Genomic DNA, 24,858 nt, shown 5'->3' on the forward strand with positions numbered 1-24,858 from the left:
TGTAAATAATATTATAGTGGTTTAATCACGAATTGACCATATTCATTATACGTAACTTTGTAATTAGTCTATGTAATGAAAATTACATGCTGCAGAATGCAAATGTCCTAAACGGGCTTGAAGGATTGGGCTCCAGCGTCAACTGGAATGTAATGCCACTATGCTGGTCCAGCCCTACATTAGTGGGCTGTGATAATGTGATTTGGGCTCACCCATCACTAAAAGCCCAGGATATATGTTTTTTTTTTTTTTTTTATGGTGACTTTAAGGACAAGTTGTTTTTTTATTTTTTTTTATTTAGAGAAATTTTGTGCCCGTTAAAAACACTAATTTTTTGTACTCCATCTTAATTGTTGTTGATTTGTACATATATAATTTAAATAAATTAACTTGATGTTACAAATGAACCTTTCCTAATTTAATATTTTATTACAGCCACACGGATTTACATGTATACAATGTGGTTAGAGTACTCTCTCAAAGAGTACTTTGGCGATATGGAAGTTGATGGTTGCTGCACTACAATAGGCTGCATAATAGTAACTCCTAGCAATAGCAAGAAAGTTGTGCTTAATACGAGAATCCAGATCATTCGAGGATTTGGTCAGCACCAACTTCACCAGTTCTTGCATGTCTGATTCTATCTGTGCCGTCGTGATGCCTCCGGTGCTAGTCATGCCTCCATTGCAATCCACCACCTGGTTGAAATTAAACATGCGAATTTCTCATTAGACGTGAAAGGAGGAATTTATAATGTAAAATATGACTGTAGATGTAATGAAATTTATATAGTGAAGACGTTCTAAATAAAATAAATGATGTAACCTTTGTACAGATTGTGAGCACATATTAAATTAATAGAAGATGCAATAGACTTTTAAATAGAAAATTCAATTCGCTCGGGATCATATGATCGCATAATAATTGAAGAAATTATTAAGAGCCACAAAGATGGCTCCAAAATATCACGAGGCTGATACAACACGAAATGCAATATGAATAGCCAAAAATATACTTTTAGTCCCATAGAATAGAGGGACAATATTTTTAGTCATCTGCTTTACGTGATGTTAATAAATAGTCTCAAAATTGAAAAAACTAGACAAATTTGATCTTCTACTTTAGGAAATTTTCAAAAAGATCCATAATTGAGAAAACTCAATGCATTTAGTCCTTTGTCTTATGCAATTTATGCGATTAAATGTGTCAAGTTTTTTTAATTTTGTAATCATTTTAAATATCTCGTATAGCATATGACTAAATGTTATTGAGTTTTTTAATTTTATGATCATTTTAAAAATCTCATAAAATAGAAAACAAAAAATATTGAACTCTAATCTATCTTCTCGAAGTAAAAGTGCAATTTCCGCCAATATGAATTTATAATAACAAAATTAATATATAAATAATATGTAACAGCATTTTTTACGAACATTTAGCTAGGCCAATTTTGTTAATAGCATATTAACTAAATAATTGGAATTGTATATGTCTAACCTTTTGGTATTGAAATAGACGAAGTTGATGGCAGACCCTGACAGTGGTGTCCAAGAGTCGGTTGTACTTAGGATGCGACAATAGTGTCTTCTCGGAAATTGTCCCTCCCTGGCAGAGATTTAAGGTGCGGATCAATAGCTCTGCATCAACCCCATGTCTTGGAATGTCTTCGCCTTCTGATTCCCAGGTTTTCAGCCATTTATGCCACTGCACAAGTAATCATAAGACATGCATTTATGACATTTTAGCTCGTGATTGTAAGGACGATCAAATGGGAGTTTCGGAATTACCGCTTGATTTAACGAATGATGGATGTCTCGGCCATGTGCCAGCCAAACGTTCAGTGACAACTGATTTACAGTTTTGATCAGCGCCGACACGATACTGTTTCTTCTTTCGTACCTGTGAAATTCTCTATCATTCGAAAGCCCAACTCCAAACATGTAAGGAAAATAACAAGATGCTACTTACAAATACGTGAAGTTTTAGTTAGTCCGGACAATATTTCGAGCAATATATAGATAAGGAGCATTACATCTTGTTTCCAAAATAGATGGAAACGAAGGGCTTTAAATAATATTTTGAACAAGAGAGTTTACTGATTAGAGAAATTTTTACCTTCCTCCATTAGCGTAATTGAGGATGCAGCCATGTTGTTCGAATATATTAACAAAGGTGCGCTTCTGCTCACTGGAAAGTTGTTGTAGGTCAGGATGCGACACAATAGTCTCTATTAAAATCGCGGTTTTGGCCCAAGCTAGTCGCTCTTCCGATCTTTCTGGCTCAAACACGCTTGCTGCGGCTATGTAGTAGGCCACCAGAAGGCTGCTCTCACTTAATCCAAACTCTCCGATGTTGCAATTTTTGTACCATCTGTCGATAAAAAGAAAAAAAAATTATTAAATCTTAATTTATCTTGTTTTAAACATAAAATAATTGAGAAATTCAATGAAACATCGTACTTTTGAATGCTTTTCCACTCCTGCTGATGCAAGGCCTGGCAATTGCTGTAGTCTAATTTTGCCAGCTCAAGATAGGTGTTATTATTAATATACGGCATCCTAAAAATAAACAATGAATAATTAAAATTCATAATATTGCAATATTTCAATCTTGAATTTTGGTTAGAGAAAATCAAATGAATAAGAAATAATAGAGCATGTATCAAGGACAGCTGAAAACGAAAATTCACAAGTCGTACTTTTCTAATTTATTACCTAAATGAAATAGCTAGACGACGTTACTCATCTTATTTAATTACCTAAAGAAGATACGTCACGACTAATTATCAATAGAATCGACAAATTTAAAGCTATACTAAATTTTAATCTTTTTATTTTTTAATTTATTTTGGATAGAATATATATATTCTCAAGCCCAAAACACAAGAAAACATGGTACGAGACAAAAACCAAGAATCTCAACATTGTTATTGCACCACAACATGTATAATATTTCCAACTTAGCATAAAAAATAAGGTTAATCAGGTATTAATTAATGAAACCATGCATCATCTTCTAGAAAATTTATCCATAAATTAATTATAATTCTCGTCATAGAGACAATGATGGATGTGGATACATATACGGCAATACGTGATTGAGGAATCTGATGAAAGTGAGGAAGTATATCTTGTCCTAAACCTAATCGACAACATTAATGTTTTGATGCTAAATTTGTTGGGACCCGTGGCCGACTCAACCTTGGTTTTTGCCCCGAATTCAAAGTGTTGGAGCAGGGTGAGAAACTCGTGCAACATGCATGCAGAATGCATGGCCTCTTCTATAAAATTGCGGCTTTCATGCAGGCTATCCAAAAATTGGCTGGCTAGCTGCACACACCAGCCTCCTCACTGTCCTCATCCATTTTCCTAGAGTTGGGGATTGGTCATGCTGCCTCACTTACATTACTTAATTTAGTTCATTGGATGGGGTCATGATCATTTTACCTGTGCTCATGTGCGTGCTTATTAAGTTACTATAATTAATTCTCTCTCTCTCTCTCTCTCTATATATATATATATAATATTTATTATATAGTTTTCAATGTGACTACAGTAATCTTATAATTTCATATTCAATTTTGATGTGATTGAACGCGACTAATTTATTTTTTTAAAACTTACTAAAGAAAAGAGTCGTATAACCCTTACATATAGTAGTATTTTGTTTTTCTAGGACACTAATTATTATTATTATTATTATAAGTTTTTACCATTTTTTTTTAAATCTAACATAATTACAAATATTTTCTCGTTATTTGAAAAAATACAAAATATTCCCTCATTTTAATGTCTATTTAACAACGAGTCCGTTTCGCTTGCCTCCACTAAATTTTTATCCATTTTTTATGGTAAACTGATTAAAATTAATTATAATTTTATGTATTTTCCAATATTATCTAAAATATGCCCTATGGATTATCAGTTTTCTCTACTCACCTTCTCCAAAAAATTTTACATTTCTTTAAATATTATTTCAAAAAAAAAAAAACTAATAAGAGTAAATTAGTAATTTCCACCTTACAGTGTAGAGGCTATATAATAATTTTTCATTCAAGAGCATTTTCATTTATAATTTTTCAGGATATTCATAATTATGCCAACCTCAAGTGAGGTAACCGTAATTCACTCTTATTAATATTCTGACACATCATTAAATGTCTAATTTTCCTAAGATTAATGATGTCGTATATCTCTATATATTTATACTTAAAATTTTCCAATTTTAACAAGAAACCAAAGCAATCAACAGTAACATTTTAATGGGTACTTAAATTTCCCTAAGTAGAGGATAAATTAAGGTAAAAAAAAAAATTGGAAGATTAGATGAAAAAGGGTACCTGTACAAGGTTTTCCCAATCCAGACATCGTCTTCCCCGCCGTATTGTTCCAAGTAAAACCTTGTTTCAACTCGAGGTAGGCTGGCGTACCATGGAACGTCTAGTGCATATCCCACCTGTAATATTTTGTCATCAGCTTCCGTTTTTTTCCCAGGGCTCAAAACATTACACGATTAACAAAAAGACCCCACTAACACCTTCTCAAGTGGATATATTCATACTCATTACAAGCACAAGAATTGTCCAAATACCAACAATTTCATGAGCAAAACGCCAAATTCGTAGTGGAACAACTCAAAGAAACATGCATGCCACATTCCTTGTGGTGATAACCCAAATTGGGGCCTCTTTGTTTTTACTCCAGGCATATAAAATATGTCCAAACATCAGCATTTTAGTACCCATACTTTCAAAAAAGTCTAGGACAACATTAGAAACGAAATAATTCTTTCGAATTTCCACCATTTTTTTTATGAGTTGTCGTCAATTTCATTTTGTTCTCTGTTCTTTTTCAAAGGTTAGCTTAGTTTGTGTAGGAAAAGACAAGAAGAAAATTAAGGAAGAGTGGCGAGGAGCTCTAGAAGTCCTTACGGGTACAGAGATTAAGGCATGATGTGTCTCCTTCCTGGGCTTAGCTTTCAACCTTTCTAAGCATAGCTACGTACGTGTATGCTTCTTCTTTTCTATAAATTAATATATTTTAAGTAACATCGTATATGTATTAGTAGGTGACTATGTGTAGTTGGAATATAATACTCAAAAGCTTCCTCACTTTTAAAAGTAAGCACTATGCATACAAAAGAAAAAAGAAAAAAAAAAAACTTCTTTTTTTAATGAAAAGTAGATTTTTTTTTGGAAAAAAACAATTATAGAAGTTATAATCATGAATTCTTAATTTGTGATGGTCGACTTGATCTACCTTTTGAGAGAATCGATTCGTCATATCATTATTGGATTACGGCCGGATGGTTGGCAAAAATCAGCCAGTCCATCTGAATCTAACGAGTAGAGTATTGACTTAAATGTTTGATATGAGCTTTCTCTTTTATATATTTTTTTAATGATTTGATTTAACTTGATTCAAAATGATTAGATCCAACGTAAAAGAAAAAAATTAAATAATATTAAATATGCACATAATTTTAGGCAAAGCATATATAGATTAATATGTACTTACCTCGCCTGGCAGGTCTTTTGTAATAATCCACTTGTCCAATAGCTCATTATTAGCTAGTTTTCGTTGCAAGAACTTGGCCGCAAACTTGGCCGCATCCCCAAGTATTTTCTCTCCGGGGAATATCAACTGAGAAGCCCTGTACAAGTTGTACATCCCAGTAACAGCCTGGGTCGTCTGCCCCGCGAAGCAGAAGAACTCTCCCCCCTTCTCAAAATGCTTGAACACGTCTGTCGCTCGTGCGTATAATCTCAAGGGTAAGTATATTACGTATGAACTAGAGCGTGCATGCTTCGACATATCATCTTATGCTACTACACATGCTGTAAAGTTTGGTCTGTTTCATAGTAACATCTTGTCCTTTGCGACGTTGTACTTTATTTCCAACTTCCCATGATTTATTAATCAGGTATGTATGCAGTGAAAAAGTTTTTACCTGCAGAAATCTCGCGTCCGTGCAACCTCAAAAGCCTGAATCCCATTGCCGTGTCATCAATGTCCTGAACCTCCGAATTTCTTGCCCAACAGATTCCTTTATTTGTCCAGTACCTAAACGATTTCAATATTTTATGTAATTAGTTATACCAATTGTACTATGTAAATAATTTAATTATGGCGTACATTTAACAAAAAGTAGTATAAATATATATACATATGTATACCTATGTACGTAATCAATACATTCCTCGATTTCTGGCTGAAAATATCGAGAAATTCCCAACCGTTGCAACCTGTCTACTGCCCAAAGGTGCTCGAACAAGTCCACTGGATACACGTTCGGAACTATATATATATCATGCATGAAAAATAGAAACTAACTTAGAATAAAAATAAAATAAAATATATAGTAGAACGAATTAATTAAAATAATACTTAAGTAATATTTAAATTTACCTCCACCATTGAATTTCTTAACATGGTTAGCTAAATAGTTGAGGCAATTGTGATCTTTGGTTTGCTGAAGGGCAAAGGCAGTGGAGGATGGAGAGAAAAGAAAAGAGCCATCAGCAGACTGTAATTTCAATAGCTTTTGCCACATAAGGCTCGGCATCCCCTCCAAGCTGTGGAGTAATGTTGTGGGCACTTTGTGCATGATGTCCCTTGGTATCCTATTCCATACACACAATTATTACACACATAAAAAGGGTTTCTTGCTACTTTAATTTTCGACCTGTCGACTTTTATATATATATATCTAAATAATATTATGTTGTTAGAGATAAGGCTGTCCCAATTTCATTTGTATAGTATCTTACAAGCAGATGCTGTAATAATTACTACCTCGTCAGCTTTAATTCTCTTCTTGCGTAGATCTCTTGCAAGCCTGGAGAGTCAAGAGGGATGTCTATGTCGAGCTTTTTCGCCATTTGTATGACTGATGGCAACGCTACTTCGAACCCGATTGGCATGTGCTCTTCGTTCTCACCCGCGAGCTTGTATATATTCTCGTTTATGAATAAAATCCCTGTAAATTATGTAGAAGAAATTAAATATTTTGTAGTAAGAAGGAAGGAGAGTTCATTCATCAAAGTCGTGTTTGCATAGGATTCATTTTTCATGGAAAGTAAACGAACCTTTATGGGTTTTGTCAGGGTGAACGTTCCACGATTTCAACGCAACCACACAGGCTAGAGTATTGATTATCCTGTCATAAATGGAGAAAGTGTAGCTGTCGCCCCAAGAACCGTCAGGGAGCTGGTTATTTGAAATCCACTCGAGACTTGCCGGAAACTGTGGACGTCCGCCGCCGCTGATGTCCTCCACCAGGGCCACCCACGCGGTGTCATAGGGCGAGACGCTTATCTCTCCGTCGTCCATGGATTGCAGCATGGATCGGACTAATTCCACCATCTCCCTTATCTTGTCAGGTATCAGCTCCTGCTTTTGCTGATGCAGAAAACCATCAAATCAATGTATTTGACAAATTCAAGAAGTGTATTGCACTTGTTTTATAGTTAGTTCAAATTTGACTAAACTCATGCAAGTGTGTTTGCCGAATGTGTAGATGAGTAAAAACAGTTGAAAACGAAAGGATTTAAAAGTATATACCCACCTTATTATGATGATGAGTGTTATCTTGGTCTGTGTCATCATCCACGATCTCGTGCCACTTTATCACTGGCAGACCACTCTGAATCACATCTATGTATTCTGCATTTTGCATAGAGGATAAAAATATACCATCATATCATATATTCTTCATCTTTTGTTATTTATAAAAAGAAAAAAAAGAGTAGCCGTCTTTGCATATATGTACCTTCGGTACGAGGTGGCCTGGAAATTGCATTGCATTGCAGAGAGAAACTGGGAGGTGGAGTGACTGGTTTCCAGGATGGAAAAACAGCACCTGCAGCAATAATTGATGTACGTTAGAACGATGTCTGAGGAATTTCATGAGCCTCATATTGAGTCCAAATGCATAGAAACAAACATGTACATTAAAGATGAAGGTATTATATCAAACGTCAAGCAAAAGTAGCAATGGCTCTTTCACCATTTAAAGAAACCTGGGCTTTGTCATCAACTATGTATCATGAAATCAGACGGTATAGTACAAGAGTGTGTGCGTGCGTGTGTGTGTGTGTGTGTGAGAAAGAGAGAGAGAGAGGATTCACCGCTGGCGCCGGTGGAACTAGCAAGAGGGTTGACGGCCGGAAAACGCAGCGCCGCATAAAGAAAGCGGTGGGCGGTGGAGGACGGAAGGAGAGAGGTGTGGTGGTGGTGGAAAACAAACGACATGTTTCGTAGTTGTAATGAGGAGATGGCGAGAGAGAAATGGAGGGGTTTTAAAGGAGAGAGAGGGAAAGGAAGCAGACAGAAAGGACTTCCCAAGAGATTCCCGCGAAAGGGTGCATGGGATCATCCAAATTCATGAAAATGAGGGCACTCCTGTTCTTTTCCTTCCACCCCCTCCCTTATATCAGCGGAAAATTATTATTCAAATTATATTTGACTCAATTATACTAATACCATAACAAGTCTGATATAGTTTCGATGTAATTTATTATTTTTTCTTAAATTATACACATAAAGTTTTAATTCTGGTTGGATCTGATTAGACTTGAACTGATTCTATATTAAGTGCAATAATACACTTGTCATGTGATTAGTGCACAAATTTAAGAAAAATGCCCAATTGCATGATAAATATATCATGCTTGCTATGCGATTGATATGATCCAACCAACTTTATTACACTTATCATATAATTAATTTAAATCTGACCAAATTTAATTTGATAAGATTTTTTCTATATATACACAGCCCACTAATAATTTATCACAATTTACTAATAATATATCATAAGATGGAAAATTAAATTTTAGGTAGAGCGAGTAGATGAGAAGGGAAAGAAGAATTAACTATGTTGTTCAGTCATTTGGCTCACGTATCAAATATTTAAGGAATTAAATCGATGGGCTTCATTCTGTCGTATTAATTAGAGAGTATGTATACTGACAAAATATATATTGGTAGGGATATATATGTCATTAATTCCACACATGTTAATAAATTAGAAATAAAAGAAAATTGCTCTAATACTACTTATCATTTAATATATAACACCTAATTATAGTCATCTTAATCTTATCATTTGATTTGATTTTATCAAGATTAATTATCATAATTTTAATTAGTTAAATTTGATTTGATGATATGTACATTTGTCCCACCACCATGACTTGAAATAATTTGAAAAATTACATGTACATATTATAGTGGATGGAGAAATATATTTTTTCGTACATTTTGTTAAATTGTTTTAATTTTAACTTTTAGGTTTATATTATTTCTTCTTTTTCAATTTTAATTGTGTTAAAAATACGAATTACTTTATAATATATATGTACTTAAAAATAGCTCGAACTCGAGTTAAACTTTAGTCGAGCAAGCTCATGAGGTTTGTGAGCCAACTCGACTCGACTCATCTTTGTTTCTCTTGTAACTGATAATTAAAATTCATGATGGAAAGATATATGCGCGAAACGGCACTCGGACATTTTGGTCTGAAATAATCCTCAAATGCTGCGATATATATGTATATATAGCTTGACAAAGCAAACAATAAAATAGAATCAAAATCAGCTGTAATACCATATCAAATTTTGTAAATAGATATGTGAGTATACGTAAACTTTTATCCATGTCTATGGTATGAATATACACACCATAATTGAAATTATTTAATGTCTTGGTTTATTGGATATATTGTCACTCTACTTTAAAAATAATAAACAGACTCACTTTGCTGCAGTACAAAATTCGTCAGTCTTATCTTTCAATTGTTTGGACTTTATTAATTAAATCAATTTTAAATATGTTGGAAAATTGGCCCTCCACCAAATTCGGTAGGCCCAAGCCCACAACCTAACTCATCACCTGAAAGGCCTGACCCGATCCACCTATTATCCGACTCGATTCTCATTTTAAATTGGCTTAAACCCTTCCCCTTTTTATTCTTTTCACTTGGTCGAATTTATTCACCCTCCTCGTCTTCTTTCCACTTTCTCGATTTCTTGCGCCATCATCAATGGTGTCTCTCTATTTATTCACTACCTTAGGGAGGAAAATAAGAGAGAGAAAATAGAAGAGAATAATTGAGAACGGGAGAGAAAAATAATGAGAGTAAAACAAGAGAAATAATCGGTACAAAACATAGAGGTGAACCCGAGTGGTTCGTTGGTGGCATGTGTTAGCCTTTGTGGCTGTCATTTTTTGGTGAGTTTGAGCAACCAGTAGTTGAGTTGCTGATTGTGGGTTTCCCCATCGGATCCAACTCCCTAAATCGAAATTATTTATTGTTGCTGTTTTTTTCACTGTTCCTATTAATTTGTAATCGTTATTATATTGATTTGTTTCCACTGTAATAATTATATTTCTTTATTGGGCTCACACCGAGAATAAATTCGCAAAAGATTTTTAAGTTTCAGAAATTCTGAATAAATATTTAATATTACTGCATACTATATATTATTTTTGACTCCAGATATAATAGAGAATTAATTAATAAGTAATTCCATGTAAGTATTATGTGGAAAGATGAATATGTATTTTATTAATTAAAAAATATTTGAGAATCTGAAGAAAGAGAGTGGGAGTGCAGGGAGCAGTCGCTACAACCAAGATTCAGGTTCACTTGATTTTGAAGGTATCGGAGTTTGGTCCAATCCCAGTGGATTTTCTTTCAAAGACTTCCAGATTGGGTTTTGCGTTTAAGCAATCAATCAATCAATCGCCAGTCTTCAGTCTTGTGGTCGACGTTTTGCGGTTGAAAAGTTCAAATCCCATTCCCGATTTCTGTCCTTGCAAACGCCATTTTTCCTGCTACCCAAAGGCCACCATTTGCTCACCCCCTGTCAATGGATCAAATGCAACGTAACTCACACCATTGTACCATTGATTCAGAATTATTATCAATATATTAAGAAAATTACACTCCTTCTTTCTATTTTTTAGTGTAATTATATATCATTTTTTTATAATTTGAAAATTAAATATATTATTCTTGAGATTTAATTACATCTGATAAACATATTTTTTAATCAAGTTCATTGAGCTCATAGATGTTAACCAAAAAAATAAATAATTTATTGCAATAAGTTAATAATTAGTCAATTGGGATAAATATAAATTTTATCCGACTTTTTTTTGTTAATATCAGCAAATTCAATGGATTTTTACTAACGAAGTAACTTATTTGTAGATGAAAGTAAACCTTAAGGGTACTAAATATAATTTTTTAAATTACAGAAATTTATATTTAAATACACCAAATTTCAGATGAGGGGACTCTAATTATCCCTTTGTTTTAATAATGGGAAATAAATTCCAATCACTCAACTTAGGGAGTGTTTGGGCGAGTTTCAAAAAAATACTTTTGAAGTATTTGGGATGCCGGTTTTTACTTCTAAAATTGTCAAAAAAGCGCTTTTAAACCAAAAGTTAGAAGCACCTAAAGGCTTATGATAACCTTAATAAATCCAACTTTATTTTTTACTACTTTACCCCCATTATAATAATCTTAATTCAACTTCATCATTTTTAATTTATTTTCAAAAATTCATATTTAAAGTTGATGTTGAAATTTTTAAATAATTCGAATCGTTTAACAATGATCAAATTTACACTTTCATATATTAAATATTTTATAATATTTATATTTTATTTGCTATATTATCTAATATATTATTTTTTTTATCATTAAAAAATAAAAATTAAATGGCTTAATTAATTAATAAAAAAATTGGCATTTATCAAGTTTAATTATTGTGTACGAATACTTAGTGGTAGCATTATTAAATCAAATATTCACTTTTTCTATTAATATCTTAGAAAAATTAAATATGAAATATATTAATGAAAATAAATTTTATTATTTTTTATGAAAAAATTATTATCATTTACAAACAAAAAATTTCATATGAATTTAGTTTGATAGTTGAACTTATTTTTTTAAAAAAAAAAGAAATTAGAAATCAAAATTTTATGGTAAAATTAAACCAATCAATTAGATTTTTTTAATGCAAAATTTTATGGATTTAGTTTATTTGTTAACTGATATTTTTTAAAAAAATTAATTCTTGATAAAATTAAATCAACCAATTAGATTTTTTTTATAGATAATTAAATAATTTTGAATTTTTTGTCGGAATTGAACAATTGAAGACAAATTTATATAATAATAGAACAATTAACTTTAGAATTTTGGTCAAAATTGACATATTGAAGTCAAATATAAATAATATATTAAATAATAGATAATAGATATGCTCAATTAAAAAATTATTCCAGTTTTGAAAATACGCATTGAGATAGAATAAACATTTTGAGACCCAGACCGTTCATTAAACAAAATTGAGTGGGTTATGGGTCACTGGTTCAACCGTAGGGTCAACCATGGTCGGATCCGTGACGTCATATTTATGTCGTAAATAATTTTTAATATTTTAAATATAATACATCAATATGACGAAAAATAACAAATAAATTATAATAACTCACATAAAGTGAAAAAAAAAATATCCACATATTCGACGAAATCTGAACTCATGTCTCAAATTTGTTTAGGGAAAAAAAGACATAAGTTGAACAATGCTAAATATGATAAAGCTTGAAGGAGAAATGGGACAGTTATGTTGGCAATTTGGTGCAACAAAATGTGAAAGATTGATGTAAAAGTGAAAAAGCAATTGATAAGCCAACAAAAGCATCAGTACAAAACGCACACTAATCTAATAACACAAACCATCACGCACAAAACTTCACCAAAAACTGTTGGTTTCTTATAATGGCCATTACCACCGAATCTTTCATTTCCTTAGATGCTTTCTCATTAACTGCAACTGCACCTGTCCTCTTCTCCCTATTCCATTTTCTATTTCAAATTTTATTATATTTATTTATGATCGAATTAAAAAAGTCTTTTTAAAATTTAATCTGTTTATAAAATGAACCAACAATATTTATGCAAGCTGGAGATCTGATTGAACGTCCTACAACAAAGGAACATATATATATATATATATATTGTAAGAGAGAAAGTATAATTATCGTAACAATCAAGAACGTACGATTTTAACAGAGAATATTGATTCAGAAATGATTCGATGGTAATAGTAAATCCATATAAAATTGGGTCTCGATCAAATTAGTACGAGCGAAGTAAGAGAGGGGAACATGTCTACTTGTGAGGTTTTTGAAAAAGTCTGGGAGGGGTTATGTGGATTCTCACATTGTATACTTTAGGTGCACAAAAATTCTTGTTAAATAATATAATTATATACACCTAACTTTATGTATTAAATGACATTAAAATCCATAGACAAATAAACATAGATTAAAATATATGCCCTTAAAAATAAGAAGTGAACTTAGCATTGCAGTACGTAGCTTTAGCCTTAGTTTTATTATTAGTTTGGTGGGTCAATTTATGAGTAGTTGGTGTATCTCTATTACTTATCAATTTTTAATTAATAATTAATCATAATTTTGGAGTCTTAAATGTCTTGAACATAAATTACAATTAATTTTTCTAAAATTTAGCATAATTATAAATATAATCTTATTTTTTAAAAAAATAAAAATACTTTTTTATGTTTGATGAAATTATATAATCTCTTGATAGTTATTTGGAATTGTCAACTTTAACCATTGTTGTATTTTATTTTTAAAAAAATATATTAATAAATTGGACAAGGTAGATTGAATAACTGTAAAAAAAAAAATCCACTTAGTTTATATTTTTTTATTTTTTAAAAAATAAATAAAATTATAATTCATAGTTTACAAAGATATTTTGATCCGTTCACTATAAAAAATAGATGAGAACCTAACAGTTTTTAACAGATTGGGCTGATTGAATAAAGGGGTATTGATAATATTTTAAATAATTATATCAAAATTTAGAAGAGATTTACCTTGAATTAGTCCTTACCATTTGTGTATCTAAATTTTATCAATACATATGCATTTCAAAATATGTGCGTAAGTGTTTATTTTTGTAAATAAATAGATGGCATTAAATTTGTATAAATGCGCCGTATACGTCCATATAAAATGGGCTAAAAGCATTAGGCCAATTATATAGGTATGGTGATGATCCAAGCCCAATTGATCCAAATTTGGGCTGAAACATGGGCTCAAAACATTTAAGGGTGGCAAATGGGCGGATTTTGGTTGGGTTCAATTAGATTGGATTAAAAATGGGTCAGGCCCAAAATGGATTGGATTGTAAATCAGTGTAGTCGGATTAGTATAAACCATTAATTTTGTGAATCTAAAGGCCTAATCCAACTAGTTCTGAATCATGAATCTAAATGACACCCTAGTTTAGTTTTGACTGTAGGTGTCAAAAGTTGCGCCCAACATTAAAAATAAAAAAGAAAATGGATCTAAATGCAACACAGATTTTATTGGGCTTAGCCCACGAAAGCTACAAATATTGATTGTCCCAATAATCGGCCCAATTTGACTGCCATGCGCTTAGCACGTGAAACTCCGTCTAGTTCTGGCATAGTACACAACTGTAACAACTACCTTCTAATCACACTAAAACAATGGTTTCCTTTCGCTTTCCGTTCTCGTTTTCTCAGCCCCCGAGGCCCCCCTTCTCCGCCACCGCCAATGCCGCCTCCCGACCATTCTCCACTACCGCCGCATTATCGGTCGCCGTTGCTGCCGCAGCTGCCGGGGCTGGAATCGCTATCTCGCAGGACGCAAACACCCCGTTTCTTCAAAACGCTTTGAATTTCTTGGCGTCCAACAGAAATAGTCTTTGCCCGATGTGGGGTTCTCTTTCTCTCTCAGAAAATTCTTCCCCTGTCACTGAATCAAGGACTGGAGTGTCCTTTCCTGTTGTTCTGAGAGATTCTCAGCGGCTTCTTGGGGTTGGGCTGAGGAGAAAAGCTATTCTAGGGTTGAAAAACATTGATGTCTATGCTTTTGGTACCGCATTCTCTCTTTTCAATCGTTATTATTGAGTATTATTTTCGTTTTATTCTTAGAAATTCGCCAATTGGTATTCGGAAAGTAATGGGAGACAACACGAATCAGCTGCGGGATTCATTGTGTCTTAATTGGTATAACTATACGGCAAATTACATTCCATATTGATCTTGAGTTGGATTTTCTGTTGGTAACTGGTAAGGAACCTAGAAAAGATATCTGCTTTTCGTTCCATTTCTTTTATCCTTTTTTTTTTTTTTTTGTGGATTTATGCGCATATACAGTACTCAGATTTACAATAATGTTTCATTGTGCGAGCGGTACATATTTGCACGTTTTCATTTTTATCAAATTCGGGTTGATATAGATACCGGATCTTGATTTTTTTTTTTTTTTTTAAAGTTGCTCATGTAATTGAATTCTATGCATTTTCATTGGCTTTGGCTTTACATATAGGTGTATATGCTGATGATGCTGATATAGAAAAGTGTCTTAGTCAGAAATATGGAGAGCTTTCTGCTTCTGAATTGAAGGGAAACGAAGCACTAAAGGAGGATCTTGTGCAGAGTGATGTAAGCATGACTATTAGGCTACAGATAGTTTACGGAAGATTGAGCATACGATCTGTGCGAAGTGCTTTTGAAGAGTCAGTTGGTAGCAGACTACAGAAGTTTAGCGGGTCGGATAACAAAGAATTGCTACAAAGGTATACGGTTCTTTTTATACAATTATTTTACTGCTTATGGACTTTTTCGTATTCACAGATTAAACAATCATAAGTAATCACACCTGTGACCTGCCTGAAGTGCTTGCGTTATGCAATCATATGTAATCCTGCCCTTGTCTCACCCACATGAAAACAGCCTCTTTCCTTTTTATACTGCCATATCGGTGCTTGCAGCTTTTGAATTTTGTATGCTTTCAGATAGGCCAAAAACATATTTTCGGGACATGTTGATTAGAGCAACGAACCTTGCCTGATTCCAATGGTTGCAGTATCTTTACTTGCTTATGAGCTGATCAAGGTCGGTCATTTGGTTTACACTTTACAGATTCACCTCTCAATTCAAAGATGAATATAAAATACCTCGGGGATCTATCATTGATCTGTCTAGGGAGCCGGGCCATGTTCTTCGCACAACGAGTAAGATATTTCTTTAATTTGCTTCTTAATTGTCTTGGTCCACAATACTTGCTGTATTCTTTTATCTTCTCCTACTTTTCTCAAGATAATCATTTTATCATTCGCATGTTGGGGAAATTAATCTTCATGAAAGGTCTTTATGGTAGAAAACCATTGACGAGGATATTGGTTTTTGGGGGGGGGGGGGGGAGGGGGGGTTTGAGAAAGTTGATAGTTTCCAATAATTAAATTGTTGGGGTAATATACAATTCTTGATAGGATATCGCTGTTGAAATTCATCGAAAGAACTATGATTATGGTGTTTGACTAGGATGACCATAATTAGTATTTATGTGGCCATGGAGGCCTAAAAAACAAGCATACAAACTCATACAGATGATCATAATTTGTCTATATCTTCTCAAAAGCTAAATAGGAAATCATGTTATGCACAATCTAATCTTTATAACTTTTGTCTTGAGAAATTTTATACTTGATAAAGTTGTCTTTATTTAGCATGAGCATGGTAACTGTGCTGGTTCTTATTGGTGGAAAATTTAGTAAATCAGAAACAAATACAACATTCTTTTTGGCATCTATGTAGTTGATGGAAAAGAGGTGGGGAGCATCGAGAGCAAACTCTTGTGCCGGTCAATCCTCGATCTATACATTGGTGATGAACCATTTGACCGGAAAGCCAAAGAAGATGTCGAGCTGAACTTGGCTTCTCTCCTCGGGAAATAGTGAAGCGGTACATCAAAGTCTGCCGAATTACAGTTTTGGCAATTTCACATTTCTCGAATTTTAGGTAAACATGTATCCTGTGTGATACTCCTTTTCTTGTCTAGAAGACGAGAGAAGAAACCGAAATGGAGGACAGAAAAGATAAGGGGAAGAGTTTTTAACTTAATACTAGGATTTGAGTATATTACTGTTTGAGATGTAAAACCTCGCCATGCGGGTCAAGAAATCATTTGTGAAATTTGATTTCTGTAAAACGTGGGATTCATATTCTATCCTATGATCTAAGCGGGTCTTTCTGGAAAATAAAACAGAGAAATGTCCACTTCTTATAGACAGCCAAAGGGCATGTGAAAATTCAGGACGTGGCTGTGAAACGATATATTTTACATTGCTTGTATAATGGTAATCGGGTCTTGCGGATATGGTGGTCCTGCTCCTACTCCACTCACACCTACACTTCTCTTTGTCCGGGAATTAGGGTTGTTGGAGTGTGTGTGTATATATATATGTGGAAAAATTGGTTCCGTGGTTTTTACCTCGATTTTGACGTTTGAGAATACTAATTTTTGTCTCCTCGTTTGCTCCACAATCTTTCCAGGTTGTCAAATTTGTTGGGCCTGACCTTTGTGGTTTTTGAATTGACCGATGATGCTAGTTTACGATTTTCATTTGGATTGATGTCAATATTGTCGTAATGTAATTTTATGCGGCGTAGATAAAATAATTTTGTATCTCATGGGATCAAATATGCTACAATTTTTATCTTATAAAATCACGTGTACCACAATTTTATTTCTATAAGATAAAAAAAGTTACAATATCTATCTTATAAAAGATTAAATGTGTTATGTTTACAAACTATGAGACCAAAAATTAAAAGTGCAATTTCCCAGAAGAAGAGTGCATAACCATGTATATACCATGCATTCAATTAAATTCGATATTACAAGATACATAAAAAATAATGATTTAGAACTTGTTCTCTCCTCAATCAAAATATTCCAGTGCTCATAACGAGTTAATAATGACACCGCTCTACTAACTTTTTATAAAGTAAAAAATGCCCTTTATAACAAAATAACTAACTTATTTAATTTTATAAAATTTATAGTAATTGATAAAATTATTGTTGATTTTTTTTATTATTGAAATGTACTAATTTATATATTTCAAAGTGTAAAAAATTATTTATTATATATATAATAAAAGAGGATTAAAAAACTCGGTATCATCCAAATTGCATTTTAGCATAGATTTAAACCTTGGAATAGGCGGATAGGGGAGAGAGTTTTCTTTAGTTGTAATTTCAAAGACGCATATAATGTTTGAGGCGACCCATAACTCAAAACTATTCTTCTTAGCTTTCTTAATCCATAAAATCCCAACGGTCCCCGCCCTCCCATGCATGCACACGAACGAACATTAACAAAAGATAATTAATTGTGCAAGAAATTATGAAAGAATGGAATTCTATGATTATAACAAAGATTAGTCTGTCTATACATTCAGTAGTAGGGTTGGCAGCCAACTCATAAATAAGTACTAAAACTGCAGCCCTAATAAATTCCAAAACTTTGAAGCTAACTTGATAAGTTCACCGGCCCTACTTTATCACTAGCTTTTGTTTCACTTCTCATATTACGACTTTTCCTCCTTATCTCCCCCCTTCCTCACTTTTCTCAATTCTCAACTTTCACCAAACACATTCAATGTGATTTTGTGAGCAACACTAATACATTCCCACTTGTTGGCAGCACGTCATCATCCTTTGCTGCGAGACAAAAATTGCAAGCGGATTGCTACCGCTAAACAATCACAAGAACCGACTGATGTTTGCCTCCAATTTGCTGCAGCAGGCTGGTTACCACATGAGATGTAATGTAATATCTGGGCTGCATCTTGCACTTTCATAACCTCATTGCAGCAAAGCTTATTAATACTTGAGCTCCGAGAGTTGGCTTGGGCATGTGCTTAAAATTGATGGCACGTTTCTTCTGCAAGAAGGGGACGTCTTCTGGCTGGGTCCATTCAGAGAAGCCTCTGTTTCTTGGCATGGTAATGCTGAAATAGTTGAGGCAGCTTTACCAAGAGTGGGGGCAGTTCTTAGGCTGCTACCTGTATTTTTTGACATAGAAGAGTTCAGAGGACAACCGACAACAAAAGAAGGGACTGGCTGACTTTTGATGACAAGCTGTTGCCCTTGAAATGATGCAGCAGGGACTGAACCATCCCCAAAAGATATGTGAGTCTGGCCATGAGAACTTTTCACTTGGGGCATGTTAACAAGGCTTGAAGAGGCAGACTGTGATGAACCTTCAGGAGCTGTGGCTCTAGAGAAGTTCTCCCACATAGGGGGAAAGGATGGATTATCAGTTTGGACAGACACTTGTGTGAAAACAGGGTTGTTACTGGGGAAACTACCAGCAAGGAAAGAGCCAGGAATGCTGTTAGGAGCGGAGGCCTTGACTTGAGCTGCACCAGTAAGCTGCTGCATATGATGCTTCTGGAGCTGGACCAAGTGCTGTTGATGCTGATGCGGCTGGAAGTTTGGGATTGTAACCGAAACACCAGATGTCACAGCAGCTGAAGATGATTGAGAAGATTGGTCTCCAGTTAAAGATGATGGAAGAAAATTGATAGTTTTAGCTAAACCATCAAATTTGAAAGCTCCCATAGTTGAGAGGGATGATAAATCATTGCAATCTCCTTTTAAAAAGTTAGAAGACTTACCACCAACCAATGGATATTTTCCTTCAGATGCCTGGAAATTCTTCTGTTGTGCCATCTGGGAATGAGGTGCCATCTGATTAGCATTCCGAGCCGTATCAGGAAGCATATGGAAGATACCAGAGTTTTGCACCATTGATGAGAAGTCAAGTGCTGGATTTATGGAAGGATTTGAACCAAAAGACAAGGCAAGCGCTTGAGGGATGAGCTCAACCCCACCCTTAGAGCCCTGCTGAGGATCACCATGCTTATTCCCAACAGCACCACCTCCAATCGACACAGGTGGGATCACTCCAAAGTTCATCGGTTGGACAGGAAATGAACTGGTTTGGCCATTATTAGGTTTCACCAATTGAGACACCAAGCCATCAGCAGGCGACGCACCACTTTTCCTACTGACTTCTGTGTCAGACTTGCTAGCTGAGTGGGATGGCTGGAGTAGCCTCTCTGGCTGCGGTGGATGTGCATTTACTGGAGTAGGAAACTTACTATCCCTGGTTTTTGTACTGGTCTGCTGCTCACACTGTGGTTTTTTGTGGGATGATGAGCCACTAAATGTGCTCGTATTTTGAGAAGCTGATTGGACTGGAGTACGAGGAAGGGATAACTGCTGCTGATTTTGAACATTAAACAGAGGTGAAGAATAGTAAGAGGAGTTCAAGAAGGGCATAGTGGGGGATCCTCCTTTGAAAGGAGGCATAGCAAAATTTGTTGAAATAGGAACCGGGCAACCATTGTTCTGTAACAATGCGATGTATGGAGCTGCTTCATTGGAGGGAAACAATGGATGATTAAAGCTCACAGCAGCTGCTCCTCCAGGCAAGGGTAAGTTTACTGAAGGCCTCCCAGCTGAATTAGAGGACAAAGATGCATGACCAGCTGAAGCAGATTGAGGTTGTCCAGAAGAATTAGCGGGTGCCATCATAGTTGTTTGATGATGACCAAGTGGAAAGATAAAACCAGGTCCATGCTGCAATCATCAGGAATACACAAACACTTTCAATACAGCAATGTAACTGTGATGCAACAACTAAAAGGTAAAGCAGCAAAACATACCAGAAAATGATTAGCTGGAGCTTGATGTGAAGCTTGTTGAAGCACAGACTTGCCACTTGTTGTATTCAAAGCTGAAGCAGCATCAGAGCTTTTATCTTTTCCACTTCCCCCTGAAACAGTTACCATACTCTGCCCTCCTTGGAGGTCTCCGAACAACATATTTCCAGGAATTAACTTCTGTGTTGGTAACATGGATTTTAGGTTCACGGGCTTCGTTCCATACAAAGTAGAAGGACCAGTTGGCCCAGATGATAAAGTCTTCTTGATGTGTTGCTGATGAGAATAAATGTTGTGGGCAAGGCATTGATGAGTTGCACATCTCTTTGTTCGAGGCTGTGAAAACTTAAATGGAGGGAGCTGCACAATTTCCGGTGTATATACACAAATCAATATTTACAACTGAAACAAATAAAAGAAGCATTGCTCTGAATAGCCCGATGGAAGGTACCTCAGTTGTCCTTGAAGATCTAGCACTTCCATCTATTGGCAAAACTGCTTGTAGAGGTGACTTGTAGCTGCATATGAAACAACTTATTGAAGAGTGGGAAACATCTAAACACAAGACTGAACAAAGGTTATTATACACACCCTGGATGAGGAAGAACACCAGCCCAGCTACTCATGCCAATAGGGAAAGGTAACAAGGAACTTGTCGCTGCAAAAAGAAATGTTAAATTTAGCTGAAAACGTGTCATGAATTTAAGTTCCTAAACCCACGACGACTCAACATCAATAAGGAATTAAAACTTCTGTTTTGGGGCTTTACATTGATTTTTCTGCTCCTTCCGATCCTGCTGCTGTGGGGTAGTACAGTCACTGAAACTCAAGACATCAGGCCTACGCTTTTCCAACTCACCCAACTCAGGGTTTGGCAATTGATTATTCCCCTCCTGCATCCGAATTGCAATCTCCGAGGGACCATTCTTTGAAATGTTATCACTCTTCTGCATATTAGAGATGAAACAGTTTTCATCAAATTGAAAAAATAGAACCCAAATAGGAAAGAACTGCACAGGAAAAGATGCACATGCCTTTTGAACATCCTCAGTCATAAATTTAGCACCAATTACTATATCAACCAAGGCAACTCTCTCCGGAGATGATGGCAAAGGAGGAGGAGCCTGTCAAAAGCGCATTCATAATTCAGAATTTTCACTAGAAGAATAGAAAAAAAAAAAAAGGCATAAGCCTAAGGGACTTAACACCACCGTATGCCGTACTTACCATCAAATCAATCTCTAGCTTGGCTTCCTTCTTAGCATCAACTCCAATTGGTGGATTATCCCTGTTCCCGGCCCAACATAGATATTATTAAATTGCTATGGAGATGGAACGATAGTTAATTTAAAAAGAAAATTAAAGAGAAGAAGAGATGGAGAGGGGGTGGGGGAAGGAAGTAATAAACGGAAACGAAAATTTGAGGATGCTCACGCTTTTGTCACTGTCGGGTCCTGAATATCACAAGCATTTACTTTAACACATGATGGCGATTTGCTTTCTTTTGGAGACCCCACATTTCCTTTATTCACAAACGCATCTCCACTCACTAATTCTTGAGCTGGTTCATCCGGAAATTTCTCTTTCTCAATCCTTCCTTCTTTCTTCAGCAGTTTCATTGAGTCAACTATATTTGTTTCGGCATTCACTTTTATTGATTGCTCATTTTGAAATGAAAAGGCATTATTCTCATCTTTACCACCATCAGCTTTTAACCTCTTTAACTCTGTAATCCACCAAATCCACATTTATTAAAAAAATTTCCGAACAGCAATTATTCACAAACTCTGAATTAAAGACATCAGTAAAAGAAAACGCAAACTTACCATCATCAGATGTGTCTGTGCTATCTCTATCCACCTTTTCCTCATTTGGGGAAGACTGGGATTGCGACTGCGATTGTTTCATCAGATCGAACAGTGCTTCAGCGACCTCGATCTCGATATCATCTTGAATCACAGAAGAAGGCTTGGGATTCGATGCACTCATCAAAACCCGTGTTCTCGGCTCTAAACATTTCTGTGAAGTCACAAGCATAGAAGAAAATCTTAGTAAGTCAAACGCATCGTGACGTATTGGAAAAACAAAAATAAATTGTACAAAAGTGAAAATCCAAACATAGCAAACCATCTTCTTCTTCAATGAAGCACCGGAGGATGACGAGGAAGCGCCGCCGCAACCAATCAGACTCACCGTTGCCGGAGACGGAGAAAATCTCCGGTGGATCGAGTCCTCTCCAAATCCGCCGCTGCCTGAATTCCAGTACTCATGCAACCTCTTTGCCGAAGCTATAAAACGAAAAACAAATTAACAAATATTAATTGGAAGATAAAACTCAACAAATAGATCAAAGATTCCTGACCATGATAACATACCAGAGCGAGCTCTTCGGGGTACAGGAACACCAAGTATTTCATCGGCGGCGGGTCTGAGCACCGGCGACGACCGGAGAGTACGGAGGCCCCGCCGGTTATTCGACAGAGAAGAGTTCGTTGGCGATACTTGATTCATCCGATTTTGCCGATGAATACTTGTCTCCTCTTCCTCTTCGTAGTACTCTTCATCACTAGAGTCCGTACTCTCGGTCTCTCGAAAACTTTCACCACCACCACTCCTCTGCTGCACCGCTGACCTATCAACTCTTCTTCTCTTCGGAAACTCTCGATCCCGGTCCTTCCTCTGTAACCGCTCTCGATCTCTTAACCTCGCTGTTTCCTGCAATTCCATCTGTCTATACTCGTCTGCCAAGAGTAAAATGATTTCAGAAACACACAAAAAAAGAAAAAATATCAAGATAACAACCTAATTCAGAGAGAGAGTTTTATCAAAGGATTTTCTAACCAGTTGAATCTCTGAGAGTAGTGATTCTCTGCCGTCGCCTCGGCAAACCGTTGACGGTAGAAATAGTCGCTCTTCGCAAATCTCTGCTTCTCTCCATTAACACTACAAATTTCTCCCGTCAATTAAATAATTCGCCGGATTTCCACCATTTTTAACGGCGAAAACAACCGGAAAAAAAACAACAAAGGAAATGAAATTCTAAAGACTGCCAGATTCACAAAATGAAACTGAATTTGTTGGAATTCACTCACTCTCTCTCTCTCCCCCGCTGCTCACTCTCTCTATCTCCTGTTTCTCCTTTTTGCTTTCTCTGCTCTCCCCTCTTCTTCACTTTTTGTGCTCTCTCTCTTCCCCCCTTTCTCTCTAGTCTAATCTAATCTGTTCTTTGTTGTTATATTTAAGTCACGCGAAACCTACTCCAGAGGCGAGATGGACGGCATCGATTTCTCTCTCGCCCCCGAACCATCATATCCGCCGTAAGATGAATTCTTCATCTAAGGGCTACGATGAGCCGGTGCCAACATGGCACAACTGTCACTTTCCCGATTATAATATTCTGCTTCCTGCCCTCATACTGCCACGTGGCTCATCTACTCTAATTTTTAGTCTATCCCCTTCTTCATTTTTCCCTTTATTTTTTTTCTATTTTAAATAAATAAATAAACAATTAACTTTGCTCCAGTATTAAAGTTGGTCGGATTCGGAATGGGCGTACTTTAAAAATTATACGAATTTTAATTTAATGGTATCTAAGTCAAATTTGAATCTTAATTTTAATTAAATTGAAATTAATGAAAGTTGTACTTCATGGTAGTTGATAATCGTAACTACATGCAATTATGAACCACTTGTATTTCTTTTTTCTTTTCTTTTTTGCCTCCCTACCAATAATTAGTCCACCACACCACACTATTTCAAATAATTATGTATTATATTTCAGAACAAAATTTAAATAATTTCATATGGATTCTAATAATTTTAAAAGCAGATCAAAACAAAAAATTCAAAATTCAAATACATCGATTCAGGCTAAACATATATCTTTTTTATAATTTATCTAGTACTTACCATAAAAAACAAATAATCTAACGCCGATTCATCTTTAAGTCGAAAATGGAAAGTATTAGTGGTGTAATAATGAGGTGTTTTTTGAAAATAATATTTAATTTAGTGAAAGATTCCTAAAGTAGGAATATTTTTAAATAGTTTGTAAATTGAAGTAATTCAAAGGCAGGATTTAGATTTTTTAATAGATATTTGATTGATGATGGTATTTTTTGATATAGTTAAGTGATAATTCGTATGAAATAAATAGGAAATTCTGTCATAAATTACTCCTGATTTGTTTGGGTAAGATTTGGTGTAAATAAAGAATATCTGTTATTATATTTATTTTACCAAAAATTGAAATAA

General features: G+C 35.0%; 3 protein-coding genes across 3 annotated transcripts; 1 reads left to right on the plus strand and 2 right to left on the minus strand.

The window, feature by feature from the left end:
* Positions 1–394: 394 nt before the first annotated feature.
* On the minus strand, positions 395–8,397 carry LOC105163273 (ent-copalyl diphosphate synthase 1-like). The gene is made up of 15 exons (XM_011081562.3): positions 8,129–8,397; positions 7,771–7,860; positions 7,567–7,664; positions 7,088–7,400; positions 6,795–6,978; positions 6,408–6,622; positions 6,176–6,296; positions 5,950–6,062; positions 5,517–5,743; positions 4,340–4,455; positions 2,460–2,558; positions 2,116–2,370; positions 1,788–1,899; positions 1,498–1,704; positions 395–698 (listed from the first exon to the last, which is right to left on the minus strand). The coding sequence occupies exons 1-15, from the start codon at positions 8,250–8,252 to the stop codon at positions 465–467; spliced, it is 2,508 nt and encodes an 835-aa protein (XP_011079864.3). The 5' UTR covers positions 8,253–8,397; the 3' UTR covers positions 395–464.
* A 6,133-nt stretch (positions 8,398–14,530) lies between these two features.
* FAP1 (Chalcone-flavanone isomerase family protein) lies at positions 14,531–17,246 on the plus strand. Its single transcript, XM_011081560.3, has 4 exons — positions 14,531–14,957; positions 15,414–15,663; positions 16,010–16,101; positions 16,685–17,246. The coding sequence occupies exons 1-4, from the start codon at positions 14,570–14,572 to the stop codon at positions 16,822–16,824; spliced, it is 870 nt and encodes a 289-aa protein (XP_011079862.1). The 5' UTR covers positions 14,531–14,569; the 3' UTR covers positions 16,825–17,246.
* Positions 17,247–18,276: 1,030 nt separating this feature from the next.
* Positions 18,277–23,824, minus strand: LOC105163271 (protein TIME FOR COFFEE). The gene is made up of 13 exons (XM_011081559.3): positions 23,446–23,824; positions 22,980–23,345; positions 22,732–22,892; positions 22,431–22,623; positions 22,039–22,330; positions 21,832–21,892; positions 21,639–21,728; positions 21,374–21,551; positions 21,196–21,262; positions 21,056–21,122; positions 20,608–20,964; positions 19,555–20,521; positions 18,277–19,407 (listed from the first exon to the last, which is right to left on the minus strand). Exons 1-13 carry the CDS (start codon positions 23,540–23,542, stop codon positions 18,758–18,760), a joined length of 3,546 nt encoding a protein of 1,181 aa, XP_011079861.3. The 5' UTR covers positions 23,543–23,824; the 3' UTR covers positions 18,277–18,757.
* Between the last annotated feature and the right edge of the window lie 1,034 nt (positions 23,825–24,858).

Source organism: Sesamum indicum, linkage group LG6, assembly GCF_026168435.1.
Source record: "Sesamum indicum cultivar Baizhima isolate 11 linkage group LG6, ASM2616843v1, whole genome shotgun sequence".
NCBI lineage: Eukaryota > Viridiplantae > Streptophyta > Magnoliopsida > Lamiales > Pedaliaceae > Sesamum > Sesamum indicum.

What these genes read in the sequence shown, in the direction of transcription:
- LOC105163273 (XM_011081562.3), bottom strand. Translation starts at nt 8,252, where the DNA reads ATGTCGTTTGTTTTCCACCACCACCACACCTCTCTCCTTCCGTCCTCC. An exon ending in CGGACGCGAGATTTCTGCAG is followed by an intron (nt 5,744 to 5,949) that starts GTAAAAACTTTT and finishes CACGAGCGACAG; the next exon opens with ACGTGTTCAAGCATTTTGAG. An exon ending in CAAAAGACCTGCCAGGCGAG is followed by an intron (nt 4,456 to 5,516) that starts GTAAGTACATAT and finishes AAAATATTACAG; the next exon opens with GTGGGATATGCACTAGACGT.
- FAP1 (XM_011081560.3), top strand. Translation starts at nt 14,570, where the DNA reads ATGGTTTCCTTTCGCTTTCCGTTCTCGTTTTCTCAGCCCCCGAGGCCC. An exon ending in AACAAAGAATTGCTACAAAG is followed by an intron (nt 15,664 to 16,009) that starts GTATACGGTTCT and finishes TACACTTTACAG; the next exon opens with ATTCACCTCTCAATTCAAAG. An exon ending in CCATGTTCTTCGCACAACGA is followed by an intron (nt 16,102 to 16,684) that starts GTAAGATATTTC and finishes GCATCTATGTAG; the next exon opens with TTGATGGAAAAGAGGTGGGG.
- LOC105163271 (XM_011081559.3), bottom strand. Translation starts at nt 23,542, where the DNA reads ATGGAGAGAAGCAGAGATTTGCGAAGAGCGACTATTTCTACCGTCAAC. An exon ending in ACCCCGAAGAGCTCGCTCTG is followed by an intron (nt 22,893 to 22,979) that starts GTATGTTATCAT and finishes TTCGTTTTATAG; the next exon opens with CTTCGGCAAAGAGGTTGCAT. An exon ending in GACCCGACAGTGACAAAAGC is followed by an intron (nt 21,893 to 22,038) that starts GTGAGCATCCTC and finishes GGCCGGGAACAG; the next exon opens with GGATAATCCACCAATTGGAG.